Below are 23,059 nucleotides of genomic sequence, written 5' to 3'. Positions count from 1 at the left end.
TTATGCTTAGATTAATTCTTAAATGTATGCAAGTTATAATTAAAAAAAAGGTATCATCTATGGAATACAATACAAACAGTGAATCCCCCTTTCCATAAACATTTGAAATATATATATATATATATATATATATATATATTATATTTGAGACAAGGAGATAAATGATATTTCATCTGCTTGCTCTACAGGAAAGCTACACTAGCTCTTATACGTAAGATGATCCACTATGCACCGTCCAGGCTTCTATGTGAGATCTGCTCAGGAGATCTGTTAGGCTTCACACCCGTCTTGGTTGAAGTACTAGCAGCAGTCCTAGATCATGAGGTAAACATTGTTAAGATAGTACAGAGTGATGGTGATGATGATAAATGATTGTACCCATTAAAAATTATAAATAGATCATACTAACTTGTCAAATTCTGATAAACATATTGTGAGTAATCTATGAAATTGTAATTGATTAAATGTGTAATGATTGATATATGTACATTTGACATGGGTGCTAGTAAAGCAGTTATATAACTTTGGTCTTAGTGACCACATAGGTAAGAATTTATTCCTATCTATCGCTCTTGTCTCCTGACTTAGTACTCAACATCGGTCATTCTGTTTCATTCGCTTCATCTACTGAGCTACAACTGATGATAAAAGAAACAATGACAATCATGACAGTGTACTTGAAAGTCAAAGATAACACAATTTCATTTTGTTCATTCACTTGAAAGGATGATGACGAGGGTCACCTGACAGCCCTCCAGATCATTCAAGACCTGATGTACAAAGGCCAGGATCTGTTCCTTGATCACTTTGCCAGACTAGGGGTGTTCAGCAAGGTGTCCTCCCTAGTTGGACCTCTAGATGAGGACAGGGAGGAAGAAGGGGCCACTGCTCAAGTCAAAAGGGTGAGTCAAATTGTGATTTTTGTTTCTTTTATTTTCTTTTCTTTTAACAATAATAGTTGAAACAAGGATTGCTATGATGATAAGCGAGATAATGATAGTTGCGATAATGATAATAAAAATTATTATGATGATACCTGGCTTCTTACAATGCACATGCATCCATCACAACATGAGACTCCCGAGATGCGCTCAACTTGAGTTTCATTTAACCAGATGTAAAGTATATCAATCAGTTGAATGCTATTATGGGTTTCAAGGACAAAGATTATTTTCTCATGAGAATTATATCTTGTTGAAATATAGTCATGTAGTAGATAACACTTTGCTCTAGTTAATGGAAGTCTTATGCCTGCCTGTGTATGTCTCAACCTTGAATTATGCTGATCTATTTCCAGGAGATCCCTGATGATCAACACCACCAACTGCAGCAGCAGCAACACCATCAACATATGCAACAACAACAACAGCAACATCAACAACCGCAGCTACAGCAGCAACCCCAGACACAGAGGATGGATGATTCTAAGGAGGTGGTAGCAGGTCGACCTTACAGCTGGAAGGATTGGTGCTTAGCCCGGGGTAGGGATTGTCTCTATATCTGGAGCGATGCTGCTGCGTTGGAGCTCTCCAATGGCAGTAACGGCTGGTTCAGGTTTATCCTTGATGGCAAATTAGCAACCATGTACTCCAGTGGTAGCCCTGAGGGAGGCTCTGATAGCTCAGGTGAGATGTCATGTAAACTACAAAAAATAAAGTGTAATACAATCCCTAAATGATGGGTTGGTATGTTTGAAGGTCATGCATGACTATACCATGTACCCCAAGAGCTTCAATCTTTTATTTTATTTTATACATAGAGTATTAAGACAAGTAATAATTTTATATGTGGCCTGAGCTCAAGGTATTGCCACTCAAGCCTAAGGCCTCCTCAGCCACAGCTAGTGCTGTTATATTGGCAGCAGCACATCATCTATCTTGGATGCCTTTCTTTCCCCTTGTCCACTCTGACCGTTGGTTGCTTACAGTATCATTGCTTAGCAGTGTTATGGTGTATTTTTTCACCATCTAACTTTGGTGCATTATTTGACATCCTTGTCTTTCCTCTTTGCTTTACCCAGAGAGCCGTAGTGAGTTCCTTGAGAAGTTACAGCGTGCTAGAAGTCAAGTAATGCCTGCTATCCAGACCCAACCTATCCTCTCCATACCTGGTCCTACCAAGCTAGTGGTAGGTAACTGGACGCTACAGTGCAAGAAAGAAGGTGAACTGGTCATTCACAACTCAGACGGTCAACAGGTCAGTATGAATATGGAGCAAACCATATGTAGTTACGTCTTGTTTTAATCTCTCCTTTGATATTGTTCTCAACCCAACCATGAAATAGCGAACTGTATTTATGTATTTAAAATCTTTGATTTGGAAGGTGCTGCTATGCACAGTACCACCAATAAATTAAAAGAACTAAGTTGTCTCAAAACATCTTTGATTTGATTGTTCGGAAGTATGCCTTATATGTATTAACAATATAATGATTATAAAAAAACATGTTCTCTTCTCTTTAGTCACTTTCTCATCATTTCTAAGAGGCTTCTTCACAATGAAATGTGTTGATATCTACTAAATTAAATTTAGGGATCACTTATTTCAAAGAAAAGATGATCTACATTTACTGCATTCTGTACTTATTAGATGTTGCAATTAAGAAGGTACAGTCAAACCTGTCTATAGCGACCGCCCAAGGGAAACCAAAAAGTGGCCTTTGTAGACAGGTTCCTTTAGTACATGTTTCAATGAGAAACCATTTTCAAGGGAAACAAAAAATGTGGTCTTTGTAGACAGGTGGTCACTAAAGCAGGTTTGACTGTCGTTGTTTAAAATAATCCTGGTAAGTCCTAGGCCTAACCCACAGTCATGGTCCTTCTATAATGTCTATAATGTTTCGTTCGTTTCACAGCAACAGGCTACAGTCCTGAGGGAGGACCTAGCTGGATTCATCTTTGAGTCTAATCGTGGGACTAAGCACTCTTTCATTGCAGAGACCTCACTAGGTCCAGAGTTTTCTACTGGTTGGACCGGGAAGAGAGGAAGGAGGTTTAGATCTAAACTGGAACAGGTCCAGCAAAAGGTAGATTTGACTTATAACTGAATCATTCGCAATAGTTTTTGATAAGTTTGATATTCCCTTTAAAATTCTACTGCAAAATTTGTATAGAAAAATAGCATTATATGTATTTGAGATAAGTAAATGATTATTACCTGAAGGTTTTACAGGGTATAATGCAATCCTATTGCAAATCTTTTTACCTGTTGTTTGTGCGAATGTGGCACATCAACAAATGTGCCTTTAGAGAAATGCAGCGTCATAAATGATAAAAGTTAAGGTCATTTAATCATCTTGAATTTTAAAATCAATAGCAAGGACAAAATCTATGTACTTCAGTGGGAATACAAATTTGTAGTTGACAAATCAATGCTGACCATTACTATATTTTTACGGAAGGAATATTCATTGAATACTTGATGGCATGAGCGACAGCCATTTATCCTTTTAAAATTCTTTCTTTCTCAGGTGAAGACACTTGCTCGTGAGCTGTATGAAGGTTACTTCAAGGTTGCAGAGTCTCATCCCAGAGATGTCGTAGCCAAACTCAACTCCATTGTGATGCAGCTAGAGGCTGCATGTGACCTCTACAATGACCCCATCAAGGTAATCAAACTACTTTATTATAAGGCAGTAACAAGTACAGGGTGATATGTGATTAATAATGCAGGTACATGGTGTGCCGTTCCAGGAATATCTTCATGAAGCACAAGACAACGCACAAAATTGGTCATTTGTTGTGTGCTCAGAGAATGGGGATAGGGGTGCTTTATCTAACATATAATGCTCTATTGTTGCAGGTCACTTCCAATTCACAATAGGGTCAGGTCATCTTACTTAGTGCTGTTCCATAGTGTATTGTAATGTATGTAGCCTTCAGCCATATCAGGCCTGATAAACACTCGATTTAAATCGGTTTCCTGATTTTTTTATATTTTTCCCCAATTTTTTTTCTTCTTCCCGATTAAAAAAAAAAAAAAAAAAATCCAGATTTTTTTTTTTTTTTAACAATTTTTTTTTCTTCACTATTTTATCCCGATTATCCCAATTTCCCCGATTTCTCCCTTATTTTCTCTATTCTTCCCTATTTTGCCCTATTTTTTCCCCAATTTTCTTACTCGAAAGGGGGGAATGTTGATAGATGACATTATCCCCCCTCGAATCCTCTTCTTTTTTTTTACTCAAGGTGGACGTGGTTGAGGGGAAAACAAAAAACCTATTTTTTTTTAGTGCCCACCCCTGCATATTCACAGGCCTGCAAGACAGTCAATTGTACAGGGTACTATCTGTATCAAAATGCAGGTACATTCCATTGAACATGAAATCAAAAGATGACTAAGCACAAAAGGCTGGGTGCATCCTGGTGGAAAGCTATCATTGTATGTCAATAGGAAATTAAGTTCATGACGTGATGGAACTATACAGGAAGTGATTAAGCCAGATTAAAAGCCTCATATATGCTTCCATTCATTCAATTAAGTGAATAAAAGTATCTTTCAAGACTAGAGGTACATGAAGGTCTCATGGATACAGAAAGTAGACAGGAAGCAACAGGAATCTGTAGTATGAGACATGTCCAGGAAGAGAGTAAACAAGTACATGTTTCCCCATTTCATGTAAAATAAAATTTAAAGTAGATTTTTCTACATGTAATTCGATATTCAACTCACATAATGGGTATGATACTGAAGCATCCTGGTCACTCTGGAGAAGAAAGGCTAAATAGATATCAATAACTAAATAGCCCTATTGTACAATATCAGTGCATAGTTTCCTAATACTTTGTGTTTGTGTACCCTGCAGGGCATTGATGATGAGCAAGGCTGGATGGAGGAGATGAAGGGCGCTCTCGAGACTCTAACCTGTCTCCTACGAGAGGAGAACAACATCTCAGCATATGAGCTACACAGCAGTGGCCTTGTGCAGGCTCTACTCTACTGCCTCAGTGATGTAAGCCTTTAATCATGCGTATGCTTTCTTAATGTGAGACATAAACATTTCAATGGGAGATAGGAGGGCAAGTCCAAGCTATTTAGTCCCATATGTTAACGACCATATTTACAATTACAGTATTCCAGACGGTTATAGCTGTTGGCCTTACTAGAAACTGAATTAGACAAAAATAAAATAAAAATCAAATTTTTCTTTCAATTTCAATACTATGGTACAGTTTGCTAACCCTTTGTAATGTATGCCAAATTTCTTGGTCTTGCACAGGAATTAAGTTGAAAAAGAGACAAAAACTGAGATTGGGATATAATTGGTTTTGATGATTAGAATTATTGTTTACCTACTGAATTTAATGCCAATGACGGAAAAAGGATTACATGATAGTAATAGTAATGGATATCAAGGGGTATGCAGTGGACAAAGATTTTATCATAACTACACTACTGCTAATGTCGAATTAACTTTATTTTTATGTTGTTAGTGATATAAAGATCATGTACATGTATGTAACATATTTCTAGTTTGAATCATATCTTTGTTACCAATGGAATTGATTTCTAACTTTAATTTCCCCATGAATCTCCCTTGTTTAGGGCTATGATCATGTTGCTCTTCATGACCGCTACATCAAGGAGAGAGTAGCTCTCTTCAAATCATCCTTCAGAGATAACAATGATGAAGATGGGTAAGTGCATGCAACAAAATATTCCCTTCTGGTTTAAAACTTTGAAAAGATGGAGGAATTACAAACACATATTTCAGTTGTGAAAATGCATAAGAAATCCAGACATTCCTTCCAAATTGTATATGTTTAACATATGATCCTGTTAAGCATGTGATTCTGGATTCTATACCATTTTATATCATGAAAAGGATAATGATTATGACTTGATGGTAAGCTTTTCATTAATGTCATGAAGTACATGTAAGTCCGAAGTGTTCTCTGAATGCAGTGATAGATGTCGTGTAAACTACACTAGAGAAAGTGTAATACAATTTCTAAATTCCAGTGATAGATATAAAGCTAGATCATTTCACTACCATATTTGATTACTATTACAAGAAGACTTGGTGCCAAACTTTCATACTTGGTAGTGTTCAATTCAATTCAAAAGACTTTTTTTTCCATTAAAAAACAAACAAATATATACATGTGATATAGTGTATTTTCACAAAAGCCCTGAAACTCTCCAAACTGAAAAGTTAGAATTGTGCCTATTATACCGATATGTAGTCTGATGTATTTTTGCATATTGTTGTTACAGTGGTGTATCTCCTTCTGTGATGCTTGTACGTAAGCTGGTAGCTGTTCTGGAATCCATTGAGAGACTTCCTCTCTTCATATACGACTCTGCTGGTTCTAGCTATGGTCTTCAGGTGAGCATGTCCTCTTCAATCACACATTGAAATTACTCTGTGGTAGAAGGAAAAAATAATAATAATAAACACATGATAGCTTGTATTGATCGATTTAGCTGTATCTGCTAATGTTTAGAACAGATAGATGTTTCTATTAATAGAGTGGTTAAGTGTGATGTTATCAAAAATCTATTTTTAGAATTTTTCAATTTTTTTCTTCATTTTCCGAAAGAGCATCAAAAAATAATGTCCGAATGTGGAATATATTCCATTGGTTTTCGACATTCAGACATTATTTTTGATGCTCTTTTGGAAATGAAGGAAAAATTGAGAAATTTTAAAAATTGATATTTATGAGGTCACAGCTTTGGTACTCTATTGTCGTTTAGATTCCCTTGTTACAACTAGTCCAAAATTGCCAAGATATTTATATATATTTGTGAAGATTAACAAGTTAAGTTTACTTTGTTCCATATCAGGTTCTTACACGGAGGCTGAGGTTCAGATTGGAGAGAGCTACAGGAGAGACCGCCCTCATTGACAGAACTGGAAGAACATTGAAGATGGAACCTCTTACTACTGTGGCCAGTCTAGAGAGATACTTACTCAAGATGGTACGAGTGGGACTGTTGTGTCTACATGAGGGAAAGTGAAGGAGGGTGGATAGTTATACCTTGATACCATTGGAAATAAAAGAGAAAAAAAAAATCAAGATAGGACTTGTGAACATATGATTAGGTTATGTAATAAAATTGTGTCAGTTTAAGAGATGGATTCATGAATTGGTGAAATAAAAAATTAAATTGATAGGTGGACTGGTGAATGAATAGAAAATGTGTGTGGGATAATGTCAGTATGAATTAAGGTGCATACAGATTAGTATCTACATGTACATGTATGAACCGTAATAATGTTCCCACATAGCTTAGACTCTCCAGACATTTTGTATGTATGTATTGGTTAAATGTATAAATATGAAATTCTCTCATGACCAAATACAAGAAAATAATAAAAAATGTTTTGAATTCACACCTGTAGCACTAGGAATTCCTGCATAAACCAACTCCCAGTTGTAATAGACTTCAATCGCTGTATTTGTATATCACTTATAATGTACCTTATGTGATTATGTGTTACAGGTTGCCAAGCAGTGGTATGACTATGAGCGAACAAGCTTCACATTTGTACATCGTTTGAAGGAAGCACAGTCTATCACGTTCAGACACACCCATGACTTTGATGATAATGGCATCGTCTATTGGGTGGGAACTAATGCAAAGTGAGTAGAAGAGTCTTCTTTTTGTCAGTCAAGAAGGAAAGGGGGTTGGATGAGATTGAGATTAACATAAAGGCACACTAAGGGCTCGTTCACATATGAATGAAATAAACAACACTGCAGTAAAGTAAAACCATTTTATATTAAATTATTGGCAAGGGGGAGGGAGGGATATTGGGTGCACGCAACAAAGGCCCCTAAGCTTACTCATTTATCTGTGCGTTGTATGATGAAAAAACTATAAAGCTCACCACTATGCATATTGAAGAAAATATATATATTTTTACCACATTATGAATATGTATGTATGTATGAATGAGGCTTTATACGCTCTTTATTATGTAATATCATATGTTAATTTATATATAAAATAAATGAAATTAAAAATTTTAATAGAGAGAGAGCTACAGAGACAAAAGTACTTGTAAATAGTTTAGTATAGACAGCTTATGTTGATGAAATGTCATACCTGTAGATTGGTTGATTTCTAAGTGGTCAATCATATCTGTTTGTGTCTATCCAGAACTGCGTATGAATGGGTCAACCCTGGTCAATATGGTCTGATAGTGGTCAGTAGCTCTGATGGACGAGGTCTTCCCTACGGCCGTCTAGAAGACATCCTCAGTCGTGACTCGTCCGCTCTCAACTGTCACACTAACGATGACAAGTAAGCAAAGGATTGAGAGCTTTAACTTGTTGAATACTTAGCCCAGTATAACTTGAGATAATGAGAAGAAAAAATTGCAATAGTATTTCATATGTAGTTGCATAAGTTTCAATGAGAATGACATTGGATAATGTATTAATTTCAAATATTGATTTCCAGATCTGTGCCTTTTATGTACTCAATGTTATCTCCATTAATCAATTTAATTATTAATCCTTTTGTAGACAGCCATAGTAGTAAAGAAGCCATTATAAACTGAACATCATTATTGACCCCTATATTTTTTAACCACAAATATCATCTAACATCTGTCTGTCTTGCCTTTTTGTAAAGTAGATCTCAAATCAGTTCACTTTGAGTTTGTCACACCAAATTTGATATGTTTTCCATTGATCTAGGCGAGCTTGGTACTCCATCGACCTTGGCTTATGGGTGATACCATCTGCCTACACGCTACGTCATGCCCGGGGCTATGGCCGCTCTGCCCTGAGAAACTGGCAGTTCCAGATGTCTAAGGATGGCATCAGCTGGATGACCCTACTCACTCACACCGATGACTGCTCTCTCAATGAACCAGGGTAAGGAAACAGTTTACAGGCAAAGTCCAACTCTTGGGAACATGTAGACATTGTCACCCAGATGGATGCGGAAAGGCTTGGAGAAAAGTCATCACGGAAATGAAACACCCAACACAACCAGATATTAAACAGGGATGATAATGATTGTCATGACTTTCCATGATTTCCCTGAATATTTTTGCATTTTCCATCTTTAGATCTGAAGTTTTATTTCATGCTATTGCTTGGAATTTGTGTCCTAAGGTCGAATTATTTTAAGATTGATGCTTTACTTAAGAGTACAAGCACTCTGTCTTGTTGATTTGAGGGTTTTACCTTTTTTTTCCCCCCATCCACATGGCATGCTTTCCATTAGCCTTACATCATGCATTGATATCATTGTCTTATCTTATCTTATCAGGTCCAGCGCTACATGGCCTCTGGAACCTTCGACCAGTGAGAAGAAAGGCTGGCGTTACATTCGTCTTCAACAGATGGGCAAGAATGCCAGTGGGCAGACCCACTATCTCTCACTCTCTGGATTTGAACTTTATGGCACTGTCACTGGGGTCGTGGAAGAGAACTTAAGTGAGTTCCTAGGTTTTTTGCCTTGTTTTATGACCACAAGCTGTTAATTTCATCTAATACATAATCAGTTTTTAGTTCACTATTCAAACACTTAAATGTAATTCAGAGGATCACTGAATGCCAATAATACTTCATCTGGATAATGTAGCCTCTATAATTAAGCAATACTACATTCTTCAAAAAACGTGAAATCAATGGACAGATAAGGCCTTCACAAATTTATCTGAGAAAAAACAGTGAGAAAACAACAAATTCCTATAGTTCAACTCCCCCCTCATTAAATTTTGCTGCTCCCACCCAGGTGTTGCTCCAGCCAAAGTGGTGAAGGACCCTGAATCAAGTATGAGGAAGCAGCGTAAGCTGGTGCGTTCACAGGTACTTCGTCAGATGGTGATGGGACAGAGAGGGCGGAGTACTGATTGGAGATGGAGAGAGTTTGAAGGAGCTCACCAAGCCGAGGGTCTAGCCTCTAGTGAGAGAGAATGTAAGTAACAATACCATCAGTTACTTTAGGCTGGGTGTGAAATTGGTTCTCAATTTGTTTGCTAAAGCATGTCGAAATACAATTTTACTTTTTGTCTTTTGCCGAGTTAACTTGGATGAGAAGAGAAACATCTTGTATTGAAGCGTGCATCATTTGCATACCAATGGTGAAATTGTTACAAGTTGAGCTGCAAGCATGTATACTTCAGAGTAAAGTTTTATGTATCATTCATGATCTTTTATATCCAATAGGTTTATGTTTCTTGCAAAATTTACATGTCTGTAAACTCAACAGATACACATGGTATGTCACATTTTCCTGTGACATAAATGTTCAGGAAACCTTTTTGTTGAATGACTGTTGAGAAAAACTAGAAGGTTCTTCAACAGACCCACACGGGACATTGTCTTGCCATGTACAACTCTTTTTGTGTTTTTTAATCAGTACTTTACAATTATAACATTCCATTTCTTAATTTGTTTTCTTTTAGCATTGGTAGCTGCAGTGTTGAAAGCAGCTGCACAGAACGAGCCCCTCCCCTCCAGAGAGCCCCCACCTCTCCCCCGCATGAAGACCGTCACCATCCCAGGTACCAGGAGCCCCTCTGTCACAAGCTCCATACCTGGATCCACACCAGGAGCTACAGGACCTATCCTGGGTCGGAATAAGAGCAACTCCACACCTAGCCTCAGCGCAGGAGAGGGACCAGATGCTGGCTCTGCTTGTAAAGGTATAACATCCTCATCATTCATCTAAACATCAAAACATCATCATATTTCTTATAAAAGAGACCCTTTGGTGTCCTCTTGCTTTCATCATTTGCTTTTTAAAATGTTATAAGTATAGTGGACTTATCAAAATGAAAATGTAAAAGGCACTACATAAAATGTCTTTAATAGTAATATGATGCTCTTTACCTGGTTATCTAATGAGAAATGTATTCAGTCTCAGGAAATATTTCCACATCATTTTGAATTATATTTTGTCTGTGATTTGTATAGTGTATTGTATTGTATGTGATCTAGTATGCAGCACACTTTTGCCCCCCTATTTTTTGTGTACTCTTTTTTTTATTTTTAGTTTGAATTGTTTTTTGTTCTCAGTGGTACAGCATGTAATCTAAAGTTTTTTTTAAAATAGTGCCTTTGAACACTTAGGCAGTAGTAGCGATTGGTCTTTTTTTTTTGGGGGGGGGGGGGGGGTATAAAACAATTTGTATTTGGTTATTATGTGATAGTTTTGTTGTATATGTATTGCTGTGAGTTAACTTTTCTTTGGTAATGCTTTTTTTTTAGTTTGCAGTGAAATTATTGTATTAGGTTTCTTGATTAATTTTCTAATGTTAAGATGTGAACAGGGTGACCATACAGCTTATGGCTTTCCAGATGACAAAACTATCCATTAAAGGGAATTAAAATAACTAGCTTGCCTTTTCTTCTTTTAGCTTCTATCTTTTGCTACTCTCTGTAATACATCAATATATTTTGAACGAGTTCCTTTCAAGCAAATTATCTTCTTCTTCTTATGTCAACAATGCAAGGCAAATGAATGTACGTATACAAAACAAAACTACAATCAGAGAAATAGAAATTATCAGTCTAATAATAGACTGTATAAGATATGAACAGGTGATATATGATCATCTAATAATTATAGAACAGGATATTGTGGCAATGAAATGATTGTACTATAGAGGAGAAGCTAATACTTGAAGGAGGACTGCTTTGTCTTTTCTATTTGTATCCTATTTGATTGATTTATTTTTTGTTTGCCTGTCTATGTGCACAATGATCTGTTGCATTTTGTTATGTGTGTGTTTCCTCTACCTCCTATTCCTCCTCCTGCACTCGGCCTATTCCTTTGTCTATGGTGTATGTCTGTCTTTCTGTCTGTCTGTCCGTCTGCCCTGCTTGTCCTGGACCAACCAAACACACAGATAAAGATCACGCCTCCACTTCCGATCTCTCAGCTCCCAGTCTAGCATCAGCAGCCGTTGTGATGGAGAATCAGCTGATGCGATCCGGTCTGGAAGCAGTGCTGGCAGAGACAGAAGCAGTGGTCGATGGTGCTGTCAGCGCAGTGTTGAGCGGAGGAAGGAATAAGAGATTGGCTACAGACTCAGAGAAGGCTCTTTCTGAGGCCATAGAGCTGCCCCCTCCTACAGCAGGTAATATTATATGCTGACATGAAAAAAGTTTATTCAGCGACATGCACTTTTAATTTCATGTTCATGATAAGGAGTATTGGTATTCAACTCTTATTTCCATTATATGTTGTTACTGCCAAATGAAGTACAACCAAATTTTTGTTGTTGTCATGGAATACCCACTTTAAAGCTGTTTCAGATATCGTAAGTAACATGCAGCTCTGCATTTAATTGATAACAAATCTGAACTAAATAATAAAGAAGTTGATACCTAATAATTGGTCTTGTGAATGGAAAGCTGCTACATATAAATGTATCAGAACACTCAAATAATCAGTTTATAAGTAAGGTTTGGGACAATTATTATTTATTTCAAAGATCTCAATCGCTCTTCCTTATGTATTGTATGTTGTGTAGTTGCATAGGTCTTGTCATTCAATGCACCTGTCCTGGGTTCTTCATGTAATAATACTTTACCTCAGGTACCGGCTCCACCCCTGTGCTGCCCCCTACCACCAGCAGTATGAGTGTTAGTGTACCCAACCTAAGCAGTAACCAGGATGTAGTGTCCAGTCTAGCAGATACCTTTCCATCTCTGATGAGACAGAGCAGGGGTAGTGTAGGCAGCGGTAACAGTACCCTCTCAAACCGGACCAACACCTTTACTTCCAGCTTTGTCAGGTTCCCTTACTCCTCATCTGGCCTGCCTAGCAGTAAGTTAAAGCAGTTTCACTGCTGCTAATGTTGCTGTTGTTAATGTAAATGCAACGTATTTGTCCCTGGGATTCTTAATGAAGGCTTCCCTTAACTTCAAGTTTGAGTCTTAATGTTTCAAGAGTAAGCGTTTGCATTGTTGCATTTTTACTCATTTACTTTCTGTCATTAAAGATTATGTTATCTTATTGCATCCAAGCCAATTAATAAAGCACATATTTCTAAGAGTGAATGTATAATAGTTCTGGAGTCTTGGTCCTCCTCTCTCTCTCTGTAGTTTCAATTCAATTCAATTCAATTCAATTCAATTCAATTCAAATGAGGTTTTATTCAAGACTTGTCAAAAAGTCCAAAGACCAAAAATGCAACTTTACATCAAACATGGATTTACTCATTCTCCCCTATGCAGATGGCTTTACACTGTTTATTTGTTTTATACAGATTTTCACATGAATGTTTTCCAGCTTCCAATACATATGTAATACAAGCTCATATATGTACATTATCACTTCATTTGCCATTGTAGACAACTACCTGAGCAGCGCCCAGAGTGCTCCTAACTTGCCTGGTGCCACCACCACCTCCATGCCTACATCAGCCAGCACTGTCCTGACGAGTACCCTAAGCTCAGCCCTGGCCACCTCCCTCACATCCACCTCTAGTGAGAGTGATAATGAGTTCTTAGAGCCCTGTCCTACCAGCTCACTCATGGCCGAGCTGGAGGATGAGGAGTTCCCAGAGCCGGAGGATCTCGATGATGAGAATGAGGATGATAGTGATGGAGAGGACTATGATGATGGAACGGTAAGAGCTTCTCTTACATAGTATGGTGATCTAATCACGGTTCCTCTTTTGCACACTGCTTATGAATGCATTTTCCTTTTATTCACCATGACATATTGATACCCCACTTGCAATTTTGGAAAAGTACACTAAAAGACACACACAAAACAAGGAATTTCATTATATGTCAACAGAAATAGAGCAGTGAACTATCAAAGGGGTGGTGTTGAATCAAAGCAGTTCAGTTGAAAAAGAAAATCCATTTACTTGTAAAAGGTTTTAGACCATTTTGTTTGCGTGGAAATTTTATTGGCATTTGGGTATGTTTTTGTGTGTAAGCATACTACATGATGTAGCATTTATATTACACCATCTATCTTGTAAACGACTCTTAGGTGCAGACCAACATCCCTACATGCAGGTGTGGAGCATAACAATTAAAGAGGATATAATTAGTATATGTATTGTTTTGTTTGATATCTCAATGTGTAGGAGGAAGAGGACTATGATAGCCGAGGTGTGAGACGTAAGACATGGGATGATGAACATGTATTGAAGAGACAGTTCTCTGCTCTGGTACCAGCCTTTGATCCTAGACCTGGCAGGACCAATGTCCAGCAGACTACAGACCTTGAGATACCTCCACCAGGTAAGCCAAATATGGGTTTAAGAGCCTCTGGTATTAAAACTTGAATTAGGATCAATGTCAAAAATCAAACACATGTTGACTTCAACCAATCATAAAAACCATTATGACATCATCCGAGCAGCAGCAGCAAATGAATTTGATTGGCCCATTTTGAACTCTCTGTACTGGGACTGCTCACAAGATCAGCTGTCAACAATTATCTGTCAATACCTAAAGTGGTTATTGTTCACACTAGCACAGTTTGTACAAGAAGAAAAAAAGGGATGTTGCATTTAATTTCTTCTATGTTTCATCACAACTTTTTTTTATGCCTTCATCTTTCCCAATCTTTCTTTGTGAATATTGGTTTACATACAATGTAACCTACATCACAAACTTGATTTCTTATTTCAGTCTTCATTTGTGCTAATTTCTTCATTTAATCAGTGACTATCAATTAGCTCTGTTCACATTGTTTAATTTGGAAGGGAGTCCATTAGATGATGTGTATCATTTCCAATCTATGTTTATTAATTGTATGTTGTACAGGTACACCCGATACATCATTTAGAGATGAGACTGATAGCACTCCGACACCAAGACTAGGACTCTTCTTAAGAGGACCTGGACTACAAGGGGTAAGTCTTTCATCTCCTATGAAGTATATACTCCTCTAACTATATGGATCTATATGCACGGTTCTAATCTTCTTTGTCATCTATGAAACATCTGCTTTCGTGCTAATTTATATGGTTGATTGATCGTGCACAGTAATCAACAAAAGTTTTTCACAAAGTATGATTAAATGTTACATGTAATTTTTAAAAGAGCATATAATTATTTGTGCAATCATGGCTAATCATTGCCATTTACACAAGAAAAATCCTTCAATTTATTGGTGTTAGTGAGCTCGATGATGATATCATCTAATGAATTTTCTTGTTGATGGTTGTTGTGTATTTAGGTACAGGAGACGGAGGTATACTGTGAGGATCTACGATCCACCATCTTCAGATACGTTCAGATGCTGTACCAGCAGACACCTACTGGCACCAAACATGATAGGTTACGCAGGATATGGGAGCCCACATACACGTAAGAATCACTCACTGCATTTTCACATTTTCATTAGAAAACAGCCAGACATTGTGTCTTGAATTAATAAAGAGAACATTCCTTGGTTCTTTGGTATGAAGCCTACCAATAATAAACACTTACAATTGATAATAGGCTAATAAGAATAAAGTGGAAATGAATATTTTGTGTAAATATATTTAGATTTTTTACCCTTCTATTTAACATGGGTAGAAATTGATAAGTTGTTCAGTGACTTTTGATCCATTATTTATTTTTTACATGCATTTATTTGGGAGCATTTGGTCTAAATTTTCATGCTCACCAACTAATGTATTTATGGAATAATAATGTACATGTTCCATTCATGTATAATGTGTCTAACAGCTGTCTAATCAATTTGTAGAAAATGTATGAATCTCTTTTACATTGTTTTTATAATTTTTGTTTGACAGAGTTGTATATAGGGAATCAAGACCCCAGGATGAGAGCACTTCAAGTGTAGAAAACACAGAGGTAAGCATCAAAACAACTTGACATGTTGTAAACGTAACTTTAAAAAAAAATTGTTGTTGATGGGTACAATAAAGCCTAGAGTTGTCATTTTCTTGGTTTAGTTAAGGATAATGCAAAGGAAAGGCCTTGTGTAGTATTTCAAACCTTGTCCTTGTGTTTTGCTCAATGTTGTATCTCCTCTTGTCATCACCCTTCAGGGACCATGGACTGTAGGCTTTGTACAGAGACATCTAGGCACCGAGAGACTACCTAAGACAGAGCTTATCATGTACCTACAGGAGAAGGCAGATGCTCAGTTCCTTAGGAGATGGAAGCTGACTAGTAATGCTACTAATATACGCAGGACCAGGAACTCATCTAGACTAATCGCTGCATACAGGGTTAGTCCATTCTCTACCTTCTTGAAGAATGTAACTACATTAAGTAGTTTGATTGAATTCAGCCTGTTTGTCTCAAAGAGCACATCTCCTAAAAATGAAAATGTTAGATGTGTGACATGATTGTGTATATGGAAGTTGAAGGATCGTGAAGTGTGTTCAGATAATGTCAATTTTTATTATAAATCTACTTTTCTGATGCCAGTGTTTACACTCATGAATATAGGCAGAGAACCATGCACCTTTAGTCTTGTAACAGATAGATTTTCATAAAACTGTTGAGCCATTGGATACAGTTTGATTTCATTATAACACACATTTTCGATAGACCCCATCCTTAGATATCTCAGGCACTATCCTTGATGGTTTAAAGTTTCCAATTAGTGTTGTACTTCTAGAACAAGAATTCACAATACTATGAAATTTGTCCCTTGATTTATAAACAGGAATTCATCCAGCTAGGTCTAGCCAGACCATCTAGCCAACAGCGCCTAAGCCAGGACTCTGGGCATGTACTGAGTGAGAGTGATGGTGGTAGTCTGAATGCTGGGGGTAAGGAGACTGGTGCTTGCAGTGTAGATGATGTCTTACAGCTCCTCAGGATTCTCTATGCCATTGCTACAGATGTTGGGTCCACAGGTAAGTGCTCTTGTACGGGCTAAAACTGTTTCAAACATTGTGAATGAACATGACTGCTCCTTTTTCAGTCACTTCCCTTTCAAGAGCACTGTTGAACTTCACATTTGCAATTCCATTACTTTGATACCCAAACTGTCAGAAGTAAGATATCATAATAGCGAGACTGAATATCATTGATATAGATATATTGATTTACATGTAAGTTCAGCTAATGCTGTTGATGTGAGAAGAGTAAAGTATCTTATATGGTGCTGAATGCATAAATCTTAACGATAATGAAACAAAATTGCTATCCTCGGTTGATTGTGGTGTGCTACTTCAGGTGAACCAAATATACACTGTTCAAAGACTGATCGTATTTCTTTTCTGATTTCTTACAGATCCAGATGGTCATCGCTTCAATGTACCACCTGAAGAGTTCTACAGTAAAAAGATCACTAACAAGCTAGCTCAGCAAGTGCAGGTAATTTCTTCTCATAGCTGTTATGAATTTCTGTAGGCACTTTTTGATTACCAACCCTGAAATTAGCACATGGTATCCATAAACATTTAAGACATCAAGTAAACACAAGATGATGTCCATGATTTGTCCATTTAGGACAAAAATTATATCTAATAAAGAGATAAAGTTGAAAGAATATTTCCTTTTTTATTTGAACTACCTATGGACCAAGGTATAGGGATTATTTTGATTGGCACACAGTAAACTTCTTGGACCCGTTTCACAAAGCCTTTTATCAATGACAAATGACAAAGATCAGTGACAAATCTGCTGATAACCTATCAGAAGCAAGGATTTCACTAACCAAAACTGTCATTTGTCAGTAATACCAAATTGTGTGAAATGAGGCCTTGATATGAGTTAAAGTAAAATGGGTAGTTCAGGGGTAAATACTTGACTTGATGGACTGAACTCTCTAACTAATGATTCACTATCTTTTGCCTCTTAGGATCCTCTGGTTCTTGCAAGCTTATCTCTGCCTAAGTGGTGTGAGAGACTGACTAATAGATGTCCAATGCTCTTCCCATTTGAGACCAGGCAACTCTACTTCACATGTACTGCATTTGGTGTATCAAGGTTAGTGAATTAATTTCAAAGTCTATTTGAAGTTTGATATAAATGCATTTATATCAAACTTTGATATAAATGCATTTATATCAATACAAATATTTTAAATATTCTCTGCACTTGTCTTACAGTCTTGTTTTTATGAGAGTTATAGTAAATATTACATTTTGAAGCCGTCATGCAATGTGCATGTATTCCAAGCAGATGTCTTATTAACATTTTTTTTCCCTTAATGTAAAAAGGGTACTCTAGTTGTGATGTTTGATCATTCATAGATTTAAGATAATATCATATAATCAAAAGCAAACATATCTGAAATGAGTATTTATAAAGTTTGTTCAAAACTTGGATAGTACATGACGAGTATGGATTATATGGATTTTATATTATACGTTCCAGAATTTGAGGGAGGGAGGAATCCAACGGTACTGCAGAATGATTGTTTTCCCTCCAAATGTTAAGTTTGACTTATCACAATTATCCAATACATAATGTGGCAAATGTGTTTCCATACAGAGCCATAGCATGGCTGCAGGGGAAACGTGAGGCCAACACTGAACGTGTGAGGACCCCTAGCACCAGACGAGATGACCATCATGAGTTCCAGGTTGGACGTCTCAAACATGAAAGGGTCAAGGTACCGAGAGGAGAACAGCTTGTGGAATGGGCCATCAATGTGATGAGACTTCATTGTGCAAAGAAGTCTATACTAGAGGTGAGAAATTCTTCCATCATAATAATGATGCTAATTTGACTTTTGTTTCAAGGTGTGTAAATTATCTGTTATTGTTATTACAAGTCAAGTGCTTTCATCAAGCTAAAGCCTAGATTTCTTGAAATATTCATGGATCTGTTCCTACAAAGTAAGATTTTACTGCACCCTAGATTGAGATATGCAAATGAAAATTGAAGAATTATGTAAGAACATAAGCAGATGGGCTAGGGTGTGAATCAACAAATCTAATGATTGAAAGTAGCAAAGATGAACCTTTTTTCCCCTCAATGCTCGCATATTTGTGAATAGTGTCTGTATAAATATATGATTTAAGAATTTCAAAAATAATATTTCCCACATAATTGTCCAGGGGCTCATTTGCATACCATTTGTGTGTTGGAAAAATCCTAGAATTCAATCGACTTGCCATGTTGAAGTGGTACTGGTCTCTGTCCTCCCCATAATGAAACATACATTCTATTCATCAACTCATACTTTGTTTCAATCAGGTTGAGTTCCTTGGAGAGGAAGGAACAGGTCTTGGTCCTACTCTAGAGTTCTATGCTCTGATAGCAGCTGAGCTCCAGCGTAAGAGTCTAGGAATGTGGTTGACTGATGATGAAATAGCAGATGACCTGTCAAGAAAGGTGGGTATAGAGTTCTCTGCTGGGTCATTGATTTGAATCAAACCTTTATTGCATATTTTACTAACCTCAATTTGTGTAGTTTGTGTTTTTAAATAGTCAGTGCTATTAGTCATCAATGATACGGATGTAAAGCTCATCACCAGTTTAATACAGAATTCTTTTTTCTTTACTTATCAGAACCTCATCCCAAACAGAGTTCTAAAATGCTTTGATTATGGGGGCATTCATCTTTTTCCTCTGAACTTAGGGTTTGAATATTAATTGAATACATGATTGTAATCAATTTTAGCTTATTGAACTTAGCAATGTATTTCATATTTCTTTTCCACAAGTTCAGGTGACATTGTTTACTCACTAATTTGTGCGGTGTGCTTGCAGGTTGATCTTGGTGAAGGTGAGAAGCCCCCTGGTTACTACATCCAGAAAGCCTCGGGTCTCTTCCCTGCTCCCATTATCCAAGACAGTGAAGAGATCTCTCGCATTGAGCAACTCTACAACTTCCTTGGTACCTTCCTGGCAAAGTGCCTCCAGGACAATCGCATGGTAGACATCCCCCTCTCAAGACCCTTCCTCAAGCTCATGTGCATGGGTGAGACAGGTAGTACCCATCTCTACTACACCTCTACGCATGAATCCTACACCTCACCACGAGACTCAGAGGTCTTCTTTGCAGAGATGCAGCAGACGGAGGCCTCACTGGAGAGCATGAGTGAGCTCATCTCTGATCTGGCCATCGACAGCGGTAACGAGTCCAAGGAGCTCATCCTAGCAGCAGACCCACCCAAACCATGTACCCCAGCCTGGTTTGCAGGTGTCTTGACCTGGTCTGACTTTGAGTTGATTGACCCTCATCGTGCAAGATTCCTACAGCATCTTCAAGAGATGGTGGATCGTAAGAGACAGATCCAGCTGGATGGTAGTAAGACGGAGGAGGAGAGGAACAATGAGATTCAGAACCTCTGTCTTGAGACTTCACCTGGATCAGGGGTACCTGTTAAGCTTGAGGATCTAGGGTACGTATCTTTCTTTTCTCTCTCTCTCATGGTAAGAATCTGAAAAAGATTCCATTGTATTAAAACTGATTTTTCTTGGAAGTAGAGGTGTAATGGTGTAGTGGATAGATCACTTGTCTGTAGATCATGTGGTCTGCAGTGTGAGTCCCACCATGGCACTCATGTCCTTTGGCAAGACATTAATCTACATTTGTTGCTCTCCACTCAGGTGTAGTAATTGGATACCTGGTAGGAACTTATTCCTCGAATGCTTTTTAGCAGGGCTAAAGCTAGGGTAATAGTACTGCCTTGGGATTTATATGTGCATGATATAAATGCTGTTATTATTATTATAAAGAAAGAAAGAATCAAGTGGTAACAAGAAGTGGGAAGAACCATTTATTGACCATCTTTCAATACAGAGTTTGTGATTGACTTGAAAACCACACTACATTTAACTCACAATGAATGTTAAATTATGATAAAACTTTTTCTAAAGAATTCAACTTCTACCTCCTGAAATGCATGTTTATTAATTATTGTTTTTATGCATGCACAGTTCCAACTATTTCCGAATCAATAACAGATATTTTGTGTGAAAATTTATTCAATTTATTGTAGATATATGTATCCTATTGTTGTATGTTGTTACTATGCACCAAATCGTCTGAAATCTTTGATGGTTGAGTAATTTGTCTATTTTTGTGCTGATTTCTTAGGTTGACATTCCAGTTCAACCCCTCCTCCAAAGTGTATGGTTACCATAGCTTCAACCTGAAACCCAACGGTGATGATGAGTGTGTGAGTCTAGACAATGCTGAGGAGTACATCGAGCTGGTAACTGATTTCTGTCTTCATACTGGTATCAGGAGACAGATGGAGGCTTTCAGAGGTGGGTTAACTCTACATTCTTCCTACTTTTTCACTTATTAGTACACCCTCTAGGACTAAACTCACTACTTGAAGGATCAAATTTATCAAAGGGAACTTCTCTATTTATATTGTCTAGTTATTATTTTTTCTATCTTTTAATCTCTTGCATTAGGTAGATTCTTTGATATGTTTGAAGTATCAGTGTCATACTTTTATTTTATATAGGAAGCACTATGTATTTTCACCTTTGACATAAATGTTGTATAAATATAATTTAATATTACAGAACATGACTGTCTATTTTGTCACAGAACATCCTGTTAAGAAGTTTGATAAACAACATCTTACTTTAAAAGATAACTATTTGTATAAATGACAAAAATCAATGACAAATCTGCTGATAACCAATGACAAGTTTTGTGAATCGTCCCTCAGGATATGCAGCTAATTTTGTTTTCTTCAAATTTTTAAAGTTGCAGTTGAGGAAAGTGATAATTCATCATAGTACCTACATGTATGTATTTATTTCCTGTATGATCTGCTGTATTCCAGATGGCTTCAATCAAGTGTTCCCCATAGAGAAGCTTCATAGTTTTAGTCCAGCTGAGTTCCAGACTATCCTATCTGGAGACCAAGCTCCATCATGGACTAGGGATGATATCCTCAACTATACCGAACCTAAACTAGGCTATACCAGAGAAAGGTAGGCACACTTTACCCCCCTTGATTACCACCCCCTCCCCTCTTTGTCTGTTAGTTTTTTCATTCTCTCTTGTCATTATCGACTCTTACTTATAGCAATATGGATCTACAAATATTTATCAAAATGTTTCAAATTGTAATTCAAAATTTTTGTTCAATGTTTAATTTATGTGACATGCAAATATGTTGAAATCTAATAAAGATTTCATTTTCGAAATGAATAGTGACAATAAATATTTACCAAAAAAAAAATGTAATGAATATCTATATTTCCATACTTTTTTCATGTCATTCTTTGTTATCAAATCATTTTAATCATTTGTAATCCAGTTTCTTATACACATTCCTGTTTTATTTCCTGTGTACCATTAAACAGTCCTGGCTTCCAACGCTTTGTCAATGTCCTGAGTGCAATGAATGGTGATGAGCGCAAGTCCTTCCTTCAATTTACCACCGGCTGCTCCTCTTTACCCCCCGGTGGTCTAGCTAACCTTCACCCTCGTCTGACCATCGTCCGCAAGGTGGACGCTAATGACCATACCTACCCATCAGTCAATACTTGTGTCCACTATCTCAAGCTGCCAGAGTACTCCAACGAGGACACCATGAGAGAGAGACTGCTCAGCGCTACCAAGGAGAAAGGATTCCATCTTAATTAACCCCACCTCCACCACCATCTCAAAGACTCTTGAAATATTAGCTGGATTGTGAATTGACCTAGGCTTAATTTATATATTCCTTGAGAGTCATGCTCTTGCAGACTCTTTTGGTATCGTAGATCGATTATTGATTTTAAGGAAACCCTGAAGATTCTAGGAGGGGCAACCAGACTATAGGAGACTTCTCATGAAAGGAGGTAAACACCTGAATTAAACCTCTGCTTCTCAAGACTGGAAGAATTTAAAAAGAACTCTGAATAGTGGAGACAGATTATTTATTGATACGAGGAAAGAAAGACAGAAACTGCAATTATCTCAACATAAATCTTATTATCTCATTTTCTGTGGAGTGATAGAGTTTGCTGTATTTTCAAGATACTGCAGATTATGGGTGATTTTTAGAGGGTTTTTTTTTAAACAAAAAAGGAGGCTCTAATGGTTTTAGTGGCTAAAAACTTCAGCTCAATAAATTAGGAAGCTCTAAGTTAAATTTGATTCTATTTTAGAAGAAATCCTAAAGTTCTCATCTCTATAATATGATCTGGTTGTGGGCTCGTCTTCTATTCTTAGTGTTGTGGTTGTTGTTATATGGATTCAGAATTTGAGAGAGTAATAATTAATTATGATCAATTGGTTATATGCA

The 23,059-nt window shown here is 37.1% G+C and overlaps 1 protein-coding gene across 2 annotated transcripts in view; it reads left to right on the top strand.

The window, feature by feature from the left end:
- The window catches only part of LOC592743 (E3 ubiquitin-protein ligase HECTD1), a 46,598-nt gene extending 23,768 nt beyond the window's left edge, over nucleotides 1-22,830 (top strand). Inside the window, exons 12-44 of one of the 2 annotated variants that reach the window (XM_011664620.2) lie at nucleotides 189-324; nucleotides 726-902; nucleotides 1,298-1,625; nucleotides 2,021-2,196; nucleotides 2,855-3,025; nucleotides 3,470-3,607; nucleotides 4,805-4,951; nucleotides 5,545-5,636; nucleotides 6,217-6,328; nucleotides 6,790-6,924; nucleotides 7,450-7,589; nucleotides 8,110-8,253; nucleotides 8,652-8,831; nucleotides 9,232-9,398; nucleotides 9,700-9,882; nucleotides 10,373-10,612; nucleotides 11,852-12,049; nucleotides 12,511-12,741; nucleotides 13,269-13,546; nucleotides 14,018-14,174; nucleotides 14,703-14,791; nucleotides 15,118-15,248; nucleotides 15,683-15,743; nucleotides 15,941-16,123; nucleotides 16,567-16,759; nucleotides 17,140-17,222; nucleotides 17,710-17,837; nucleotides 18,345-18,543; nucleotides 19,053-19,190; nucleotides 19,569-20,203; nucleotides 20,902-21,074; nucleotides 21,608-21,758; nucleotides 22,134-22,830. In XM_011664620.2, coding sequence (XP_011662922.2) covers nucleotides 189-324; nucleotides 726-902; nucleotides 1,298-1,625; nucleotides 2,021-2,196; nucleotides 2,855-3,025; nucleotides 3,470-3,607; nucleotides 4,805-4,951; nucleotides 5,545-5,636; nucleotides 6,217-6,328; nucleotides 6,790-6,924; nucleotides 7,450-7,589; nucleotides 8,110-8,253; nucleotides 8,652-8,831; nucleotides 9,232-9,398; nucleotides 9,700-9,882; nucleotides 10,373-10,612; nucleotides 11,852-12,049; nucleotides 12,511-12,741; nucleotides 13,269-13,546; nucleotides 14,018-14,174; nucleotides 14,703-14,791; nucleotides 15,118-15,248; nucleotides 15,683-15,743; nucleotides 15,941-16,123; nucleotides 16,567-16,759; nucleotides 17,140-17,222; nucleotides 17,710-17,837; nucleotides 18,345-18,543; nucleotides 19,053-19,190; nucleotides 19,569-20,203; nucleotides 20,902-21,074; nucleotides 21,608-21,758; nucleotides 22,134-22,416 — 5,977 coding nt within the window. In that variant the 3' untranslated portion in view covers nucleotides 22,417-22,830. Of the gene's footprint in view, nucleotides 1-188; nucleotides 325-725; nucleotides 903-1,297; nucleotides 1,626-2,020; nucleotides 2,197-2,854; nucleotides 3,026-3,469; nucleotides 3,608-4,804; nucleotides 4,952-5,544; nucleotides 5,637-6,216; nucleotides 6,329-6,789; nucleotides 6,925-7,449; nucleotides 7,590-8,109; nucleotides 8,254-8,651; nucleotides 8,832-9,231; nucleotides 9,399-9,699; nucleotides 9,883-10,372; nucleotides 10,613-11,818; nucleotides 12,050-12,510; nucleotides 12,742-13,268; nucleotides 13,547-14,017; nucleotides 14,175-14,702; nucleotides 14,792-15,117; nucleotides 15,249-15,682; nucleotides 15,744-15,940; nucleotides 16,124-16,566; nucleotides 16,760-17,139; nucleotides 17,223-17,709; nucleotides 17,838-18,344; nucleotides 18,544-19,052; nucleotides 19,191-19,568; nucleotides 20,204-20,901; nucleotides 21,075-21,607; nucleotides 21,759-22,133 lie in introns of both variants that reach the window. The other variant, XM_003728787.3, reaches the window with a different exon arrangement.
- Nucleotides 22,831-23,059: the final 229 nt, after the last annotated feature.

This window comes from Strongylocentrotus purpuratus, unplaced genomic scaffold (genome assembly GCF_000002235.5).
Source record: "Strongylocentrotus purpuratus isolate Spur 01 unplaced genomic scaffold, Spur_5.0 spur5_scaffold_5, whole genome shotgun sequence".
NCBI classification, from domain to species: Eukaryota; Metazoa; Echinodermata; class Echinoidea; order Camarodonta; family Strongylocentrotidae; genus Strongylocentrotus; species Strongylocentrotus purpuratus.
The sequence above is the reverse complement of the archived record's forward strand: the minus strand, read 5'-3'. Positions and strand labels throughout refer to the sequence as shown.